Below are 10,327 nucleotides of genomic sequence, written 5' to 3' on the forward strand. Positions count from 1 at the left end.
TGTCGGCCATGTCACCTTCTTAGAGGAACACCCCTTAATTCCTCTGAGGTATTTCACTGGTGTTTCCCTGTTGGCTCCTACTACCTCAGGAGCCCCTGGCTGACCTCTGTACGACTTCAAGCGTGCTCCAGTGTACCCAGCACATCTCAGAGCAACTGGTTGAGCGCCTTTGCTAGCACCCCATCCCTCTGACCTTGGCGTGTCATCCCACGGCTTGTCATGGGCAAGCCTGATGTTATCCCTCTCCCCTTCAAGTCTAGTTTAAAGCTCCACCAATGAGCCCCGGTAGCTCGTGAGCAAAGACCTTCTTCCCCCTTTGAGAAAGGTGAATACTGTCTGGTACCAGCAAGTCTGATGCCATGTACACCAACCCGTTATCAAAAAAAACCCAAAACTGTGGCAGTGACATCAGCCACAGAGCCATATATTAACAGTCTGGGCCCATCTATTTCTTCCAATGTCGCTGCCCACAACTGAAAGGAGAGAGGAAAAAATAACCTGTGCTCCAGATTCCTTTACCAACTATCCCAAAGCCCTGAAGTCTGTTTTGATCACCCTTGGACTATGCATTTCAGCTTCATCATCGCCCACATCAAAGAGCAGTAATGGGTAATAGTCCGAAGGCCGTACCCTGCCTCAGGAAAATCCCCTGTGCACCAAGATCTGCCGCTCCACTGTGGATCAGGCCAGCCTCAGAGCAGTTCCCCTTGGCAACTGATGGAGCAATCACAAACTACTTCTCCCATGAAGTATCAAAAGCTTTTCTCCATCTAACTGTAGGTCAAAAATGCTACAGTGCTGTAGCAGGGATTTTGGCACTAGTATGTTTGCATGAGTGTAATACCACAGGCAAAACTATTATCAAAGTTTCTAATGCCTTGAAGAGAAAGCTGGAAATACTCCCTACCTAATTGTGAGCTCTGGAGGCAGTTCCTTCTCTTCTTCCCATATAAGCATATCTACAATGTATTTTATCACAGAGGGAAACACCCTCCTAGAGTGCTCCATAATTTCTTCATTCAACTGACATTCAGAATTCTGTAAAACAAGAGATAGTATTAATATGGAAAAGAAATTTAGAAAATTAAAAAAGGGTCGGTAGAATACCTAATTACTATATTTGTTTCAGGAACTCAGCTTTTTCATGAATTTCAAGCAAATTAACCTCACCTAATTTCTTCTCTTCAAAATTATTTAATCCCAAGGGTTTCCAGTAGTAGCCCAATAGTTTTACCTACTTTTTTTTTTTCTCCTTTAGGCACATCTAGTTTTTATCTAGGAATAGACTACAAAAGATCGCACCAAATGTGTTAGGAAAAATTTTTTTTAAACTTAACAGCTTGTTAACAGCTTTATGTACACCTGAAGATATCAAAAGATTACAGTCCAGATCAAATTTTTTCCCCTGCATTGCTTGCTCTTCTGTGCAGGTACTCTGTCACACAGTAATGATACTCCTTGAACACAATTATCCAAGCAAACCTAACTGTTCTTTTCAGAGATCCCATCCCAGATCTAGAAATCATTCCAAATATCCCTGTGAACTGATATGTTTCCCATCCACCCATTAAGCTCATTAAGTGAATTGTCTGCATCATACAACATTATTAATCGTTTCCATATGCATTTAAGCAGGAGAGAAATCAAGATTATAAGCAAAGAAAATCATCACCAAATCTGCACTTAAGAACAAAGCGATCAATATTCAGGTACAAGACATAGATACATTGCAACAACACTGTGTGAAAAGGTGGCTTTAATTCAAAGGCCTTGATGACGTTTTCCACAGCTAAAAATGTAGTAGAGGAGAACTAAAAATGCGTTACCATGACCAATTGCTTCCAACACTCTGAACAACAGTTTTCTGATCTGATAAGCATTAGAAGAATAATTTGGAGTCAAGCATACAATCTAAAATGTCTGCCAATGAAATCATGGTCTATAAATATCACTGTGTGTACATACTTGATTTTGGATAAGCTAGTAGTAGATCTCAGTAATTAAGAATGTAAATATCTGGAGTAATTATTTTTCTGCCAGACTGACAAAGCTATCATCATTTTAAAGGCTGGAGCACAATGAAAAAAACTATAGAGCTAAGAACAATCTAATGAACTGAGTTGTAAATACACTAAATTTTTGACCCAGTGTTTCTTAAGAGTTTGTCTTTTTAAGTACTTAGTGTAAAACAAAAATTATAGAGCTGGAGAAAACGCAGAGCTGTGCACAGAGATACTCCAAACAAGAACCTTGTAGTAAGACATGCTGCTCTCCTCCAGTCTGTAGAAGAAATCAAAGGAAAACACATCAAAGGATTTATAAAAACTACTAAAAGTGGGGATTACACTCATACAAATAGTGAAAACTTAAATGATGCAGTGTCACCTCCAATGCTATTCACATTAATAGAAGTCACAGTAAAAAGAAATTCAGATACATCTAATGTAAATTGAAAGGGTAAAAATAAAATTGCCTCAGAACTACACCCAAAAAAGGGTAATTATTTAAGCTTCAGGTAAAGCTTCAAAAAACAAATTTGTGAAAGAACGAATAAAGCATGTTCAGATATCAAAGTTTAAAAAAAAATAATTGTTAGTTATTTTTAAACAAATGTGCCTGGGAAGTATTTTTACCTTATCTCAGACACGTATTCTTAAAGTTAGCTGTTTTTAAGTATAGATTTAGGCAAAAAGGTTTCTATGTTTTTGGCACAGTGAAGAGATTTGTTTGGAATCAATAGGGAATGGATGACTCCTAAAAGCCTGGAGTGGGGATTCTAAAACAAAGGATTGCTTTTCTGAGCCCCATATTATATACATACCAACAAGTTCCGTAAATATCTCCTCATTGTAAAACTTTTTAAAAAAACCAACTAAGGTTTAATTAGGATTTTTGTAAGGATACTGTATTTTACTAATGCTCACCTCTTATTATCTCAGAAATGCTAAAAACTCTGGTGCTTATCTTTAATGTTGTAGATTGAAACCTGTCCTCTACTAAGGGCTCATTTTTAAAAAGAGGTCATTCTGCAGATCAAACTCTGAACTCAATCTACCTTTTAAAAATATCAGCCAGTTCCTAGGCACATTTTTGTCACATTCTGCATAGCAAACAAACATACCGCAAACATACTCCTCCTCTTATTTGCTCCTACCTGATCAGAGTAAGTTTATAAACATCCTAGCATGATATATCCTCTGTGCTTACAGTAATTAAAAGAATATTGGTCAGGATCATCCAGAATATAGTGCTTTTTGTTTGACAAGCATGTGATAAACTTCTATACCATCAGAAAACATGCTGGAAAAGAAATATGCAAGACGTCTGTTCAAAATGCGCTTTGCAACTTGCTTCAATAAGCATTATATGCTGAGAAAATTCCTACATTATGAATGTCCTTGATTCTCAAAACAGAGAACAAACTATGAGGTAATTCAAACCCACAAGCCTCTTTGTCATAAAAAAACCCTGACGGACAAGTCTTTTATTAAAAAAGGAAGATGGTGAGGCAGTACAATCTATCAAACAGTTACATGTAAGATCTATTAATATACTGATGCATTTCATTATTGTAATGGTTGTACTTCTGCCACTTTACTAGTCTGTGTATACTGACTGCATAATAACTACATATCTTCACAACAAAGAGCTATTGTAAAAAGTAACTTTCTACTTCTTCAAATTCAAATAATTGTCTAATCAAATGTTTTCTACCATTCACAACCCTCAGGTAGCACTCATTGTAGGAGTACATTCCAGTTTATTTGACAGCAATTGTAACATAGCTTTGGACTTGCACAACTCCATGACAGAAGTGATGATCTAACAAATCCACTGCAAAAGAATCAAAGACCTTATCAAAGACCAGAAGAGAAATATTACTCAAAGAAGCATGGGAGGTTCCCTGTTTCCTTATCATCATAGGTATAATTACAGTTCTCAATAAAGTTTAAAACCAAGAGATACTGTGTTAGTGCTTTCATTATTGATATAATTGATCCTTTAACCTCATCTCCATTGGATATAAATGGCCTGAAGAATACTCTGAGCAGCTTATCTTCATCCAAACAGAAATAAAATGCTGTGGACTCTGAATGTATGCAGTTTCCTCTCAAGCTTTGTTTGAATATGGTTTTGGAAAAAAGCCCACAAAATTTGGATTTTAACAAGATTTGATCTACAATTTGTGATTTAACAAGATTTTAACAATTTGTGATTTTAATAAGAGTGAAACAGCCTTTTGGTAAAGTTGACAAAGGCTTTGGTGTTTCTCCTAACATTTGCGGGGGGGGGGGGTTATTATTTTATTGTTATGAAAAAGCTGTTCTAAAGAAAAGGTAAGTAAAAAGCAGAATATACTGTCACAGATGCAAATAGCAGATCTGTGAGGTCAAAATCTATACCTTGCAGAGAAACAAGTCCACCAGCAGGAAGTAAACATTTCATAAACCATTTCAGGGACTCCAGTCAGAGTTGTTGAAACTGAAAAGTACTATTATTCTCAAAAGTAAAGTGCTGAAACAACTCAATTTTAAAGTTGGGAGATACAATCTATTTTGTTTAGAATGTCTTTGTTGAAGTTCTTCATGTGCCTCATAGGTCCATGCTCATCCAGGTATCTGTATGGCTTTTTGTGAGCCATCACAGGTGAAATCCATAATGTATGCTCGCTACTGTTTGTAAGACAAACTGGACAAACTGACCACCTGAGGCATAAGTAATATCACTTATCTAGTAATGGAGATGCTTTGACTGGAAACACTTAATTTTCAAGTGGAGCAACACTTAACTCTCAACTGAGAATTGAACATTTTGTCTTTAGATCATTGCTAAATTCTCTTTGTGATAAGGACCTTGCAGCAATCAGCGAGAAATTTGATACCGAGCATCTTGTAACATAAATCTTCCACAGTATTCAAAGGTGGCTTTGAAGCTGGTAGACACACGAGTTCCCTACCTTCCTGTATGTCTTTATCAACAGTACCAGGAATCTAGCGGGGGTGGGGAGGACACGACGACAAAAAAAAAACCTATTTTCCTTCAGAATGCAAGGATGAAAATTAATACTTCCCAAAGAGGAAGGGTGCTAGTTCCTTATTCTGGAAATACCTCTAGAACGTGCTGGAAGAAGTATAACACATATGTAGCAACAGTGACAGCAGTAAAATTAACTATACCATAGCTATTTTGGGGCATGCTAACATTGAGGAAACAATTTGGCTCTTCTGATTACAGGTTTTCTTAAGTAATATGTAGGCATCAGCCACATATATCAGATGGCTGAGTACTGAGGAATAAGTACTGCACAGCAGAATAGACTTTACTGAGGTAGAAGCAGGTGAACATTACAGTGACAAGCTCCAAGTGGTAATTAGATGACCCCTTCTTGGAGCTTCAACTATTTTTATCTCTGAAATCCATTAAGATTTATGGTTTTTTGAAGGATGAACAGTGAAGGAAAACTTCATCAACTTCGTCTCATTTTTCGGTAAGACCAGTGCTATTTACTCCTTTTCCATTTGATTTTTTGCCAGATCATAAAGAACAGTACTTTTGCAACAAAACCAGGAAGAATTAGGGGTCTATTTGCCATGACGAATGCTAAGGTTTTTTTGTCCTGATTATCCCAGAATGTAGGACTCTGAAAAACACAGTTTTACCTGAAGCAACTGATTTGCCTACGTTCTCTTTCAGAACTACTTATAGGATGGCATATTTCTCATTAATATGCTGATTTATGAGGTACAATAAGCATGAGACATCCTAGCATAAGAAGTTAGTTTTAAAGCATAGGGACTTATTTTAGTCATAGTGACAGATCACACAGCAGAAGTAACTGACAAAAAAATTGTTCAGTAATGTGGAAAAAAGAAAATATTATTAAAATCAAGTACCATATCTAAACATTTACGAACCACTGGGAAACCAATTGTTGGTAAATAAGAACTGAGCAATAACACACAGAAAAGAGCAAGGGACTGCAATTTTAATTCCGAATCAAAGACAGAAACACACAAGAAACGTAGATAGAACTGTTCTATTGTTTCTGCCTTTTGCATGGAGACAAAGGATGGACAACATGTATGTTTGACCCCAACAAACACCTTGATCAAGGAAATCCTGATTCAACCCGATTGGAACTGCTACGTGACTTACACAATATGCATACTTTCACATACAGGAATAAGCACTTTTTTAAAAAGGCAATATTTACAATATTTATTCTTTCACTTTAAGCAATATTCTTACTTCTTTTGCAGAACCTGATCCTCCAGGCTCATGTTTAGTACACAGCGGTCCAGCCTTCCATGCCTCTGTATCACCACAGTCACAAAATCCACCTCCAGTAGAGCTATGCATCTGTAAAAAACATGTATTTCAGTCATGAAATATGCATATAAAAAGCAAGAGAAAAACAGAAATGTGCACTATTTAAGTCAAACACAAGTATAAATACCTACTTATAAAATACAAGAGTCACTGCAAAAGCAACAGACTTACCACAACATTTTTTTCTTTTTTTAGATAAAAGGAGACTTATCAGAGGAGCGGAGGGAAAAAAATGTAAACTTTTTGAGTAGAAAATAAAAGAGGAAATACAGTTGCCGCTGCAAAAAAGTATGCAAGTCTTAAACAAAATTTAACTAAAAAGTACTTGGAAAAGTCTGGCTGATGAATAAATGCTTCATAAATGGCAAAATAATACAGTTGCCACTGCAAAAAAGTATGCAAGTCTTAACAAATTTAACTAAAAAGTACTTGGAAAAGTCTGGCTGATGAATAAATGCTTCATAAATGGCAAAATAATAATTTCTGGTCTTATTAGCAAAATTATAGCAAAGGTGCTTAATGCCTTATTTACAAATTACTCAGTAAAGTTTGAAAATAATCTAAACAAGAATATGTGTATAGTAAACAGACATTTAGTAGTATCTTCACTTCTAACCAAAGAAAATAAGATATAATCAGCATCTAAACACATTCTTGCAACTTTAACTTCGCATTACACTTTCAGAGAAGTACAAATTCTGATCCTTCATTTTGGCAAAAAGTTCAGACAGTACTCAGGCAAAAATAATTATCCTTATCTTACTCTAAATCCCCAGTCCTAAAATAACTATAGAAACACTAAGTGACCCAATAAAAATATATTCAAGAATTTGTTATTTACTTGAAACATTTTAAAATAACCTGATCTAATTAGACATGCTTCAAGCAGGAGGTTGGACTAGGTGACCTCCCTTCCAACCTAAATTATTCTATGAATCTATAAAGAGTATCATCTGTATTCTTTAGCTTGTATCTTTAAAATGGAAATGCAGCAAATCTGACTACCTATTTCCACAGCTAATGTTCTCCCTAAAGAAGTTACCGAAAAACAGGGAAAGGATAACAGCTTCTCAGCCCAGCTCCGATTCCAAACTGCTCTGTGATCATTGTTGCTTATTTTCCCTAGTTTTCATCTTACCCCTCCGTAGACTCTGTGTGTGCATGTGTGTGTATATGGAAGTTATATTTACATTATCCAAGTAGTTTTGTACATCTTTGAATCAATATTCACAATACATTTTCAGATCAGTACAGAAGACTTATACAGAGGGGCAGAATATTGTATTTTAGTCCCAGTTAATTTTGAGATCGCTAGGACCTTCTTCCAAACTGTCTCTCACCGAAACATACCCTCTCAAAGGGGATTTATGACCAACTGATAACATGAGTAAGACAAATCTCTTCAATGGATGTCATGTCAATAAATAGAAGGAATGGCTGCAAAAAAAACTAGCCCACTTTTTGTACATGAAAGATAATTAAATTGAATACATAATGTTTCTGCACGTTTTCTTGCCTCTTGCAGCACAGTTAGACCAGCTTTAAAAATTACACTTAATATACTGTTTTCCACTTCTGCTTCCAAGGCCATTGAAATTACAGAGTTCTCAGTGAAGAGGGCAAGAAAAAAGGGGGTCTGGGAAAGAAATAGCAGATGACAGTTTAGGAAGTGAGTTAGCTAAGAATTATTGAAAAGATCCTTCTTTAATTAAAGCATGGGACTCTCAAAGATAATATAGATTTGGCTCAAAGAGAATCAAAAGGATATCAGAAAGAGACAATCCAGTTCTCAAACAATCTCCTTATAAAAAAACGATGCTTAACTTTTGTTAAGTTTGTTAACTTTTGTTAAGATGTTTTAACTTTATCATGGTCCACACTAAGCACAAAGCAGTTTGTGCAAATCTAAATGGAGGAACAGAGTGGAAATGTAAAGAGTGCATCAGTGACATAAGTGCTGAAGTAACGGCCCTTGTATACACACACTCGTTCTAAATTTCTTAACAGTACTGACTGGGACTCAGGACAGGACTGTTCATTTTCAGTCCCAGCATTTTACTCTGACATACACTTCTGTGATATTGCCAAAGAGAATAACAATGTATGCATTCATAAATACTCCCTTACCCTTTGATTCTTGAATTAGAAAGTTACTGGTCTTAAAGGAGGCTTTACATAGTTAGAAACATGAGAGACAGATAATTAACTAATTAGTAAATCCCAGATTTTAATTTTTTTCTAAATAAAAATTACTAATGGTTTATATGCAGTTTATTATATCCTCAAAAAATCTTCTCTAAAACTACAAGTACAATTTCTTAAGATTTTTCTACCTTGTACCGGTGGTTCTTGTGAATGCTATTCTGGAAGCAGTCCATACAGAGTACACAAGTTGGATCAACTGCACAGTCTCTGCAACAAAAATGGTAACTGGAAAACTTTCTAAAACAAACATATGGAATTTTCATGCACAAAAGAAAATGCTGCTCTGAAAAAAAAAAAAAGATCAAGATTAACAACAGATTCAAATTACAAAAATACTGGCTACTCCACATCACAGAAAGAAGATGAAAGACAATCATGTTAGGCTTGAACCATGTACTCGAACCTCTCATATCAGAATCTATCAGAAACATGCTTGATTTCCACTTTCAAAACTTGTGGCTAACATTTCTGGTTTTGCTAAGAATAAGCAGCTATTAAAAACCATGATGACTCTGAAGTAACCTTTATTATTGTTTCCAACAACTGTAGCCAGTTTGCTAACAAAACTTCTGCTACATTTCTGCGACGTTTTGTTTCTACTTTTTAAAACAGTTAGAAGTTAAAATCTAAAGAGAATTCCTTTACAAAATGAGCCCATGAATATATACTTTGAAATTTAATTCAACAGTTTCAGTCATGCATTCAAATACCTGAAAATCCAGAATTACACTCATGGGCAGTCTAATTCCATTTTTTTCTATGCTCCACATAGGTATGCTTTTTTATATTACCCTTTTTCCCATAAAACATAGTCACTCTTTTTTGTTTAAATGCTGTTTCATTCTATGCAAAATCTGGGTGACAAGTGTTTAATGACAACATATAAAATGCTTTGTTTTACACCATTGTTCAACATCTAGTTCAAGCCTCCTTTACAATACAACTGAAACAGTATGATAATTCTGATTATAGAATTAATTTCTTTTCAAACCGTGAGATTATAATCATCATTACAATAATTTAATACTTCACTAACATTCATTTATTACCATAAATCTACTGCTAGGTGAGTTAAAAGACAAAAATTAATCCAGACGTGCTTGCTAGATTTGAATGCCCAATTCAAGACATTGAGATTTTAATATTACAGAGTATCTATTATTTTAAGCATTTTAGAAGCAAACATATATTTAGCTTCAGTTGCAGTACTAAGTACAGTATAGTGTTTTGTATAAATACCACCACATTTTTGCAACACAGGAACTCAAAAAAATAAGAAAGAGAGACCACCTCTGAGATACATAGCTTTGTCTTTTTGCCTGCTATCATACAAGAACTCTGCAGAGGTAGGAACAGAATTATTCCTGTTACAGCAGCACTAAACTGCCCTGACCATCCTTTTCCTTCATACAATCCAATGTTGCATTCACTACACATTTTCTAGCAAACACATAAAGACTTCAAAGACCATTCCGCTTTCATACACAACACTAACTTATTCCTAGAAAAAGCTGAAGAGTTATGTGATTGATCAAAACCTTACAGTGTAATTCAGAAAGTTTAGAGAGCTTTCATTTTGACATTGCCTAAATTCTAAGGACTGGATTTTTTAGCCATAATAATATTCTCCATCCTTAATAATATTCTTTTGGTATTTCTGATGAAATTTTCTAGGCTTTTAAAATAAACTGAAAACTACAATAAACTATGACAATAGCATCATGTTAACACTAATGAATTGTCAGCACAGTTGCAATCTTTACATCCACCACAGAGACCTCTAGTTTTTTTA

At 35.3% G+C, this 10,327-nt stretch overlaps 1 protein-coding gene across 1 annotated transcript in view; it reads right to left on the reverse strand.

Annotated features, from left to right (window-relative positions):
- The window catches only part of LOC104168706 (E3 ubiquitin-protein ligase UBR1-like), a 27,856-nt gene that overhangs the window by 16,702 nt on the left and 827 nt on the right, over window positions 1-10,327 (reverse strand). The window contains exons 2-4 of the mRNA XM_009709381.1: window positions 8,664-8,742; window positions 6,250-6,360; window positions 908-1,038 (exon numbers count right to left, since the gene is read on the reverse strand). Of these exons, the coding sequence (XP_009707683.1) occupies window positions 908-1,038; window positions 6,250-6,360; window positions 8,664-8,742 (321 nt within the window). The remainder of the gene's footprint in view (window positions 1-907; window positions 1,039-6,249; window positions 6,361-8,663; window positions 8,743-10,327) is intronic.

The sequence above is a fragment of the Cariama cristata genome, unplaced genomic scaffold (genome assembly GCF_000690535.1).
Source record: "Cariama cristata isolate BGI_N322 unplaced genomic scaffold, ASM69053v1 scaffold9501, whole genome shotgun sequence".
Lineage (NCBI taxonomy): Eukaryota > Metazoa > Chordata > Aves > Cariamiformes > Cariamidae > Cariama > Cariama cristata.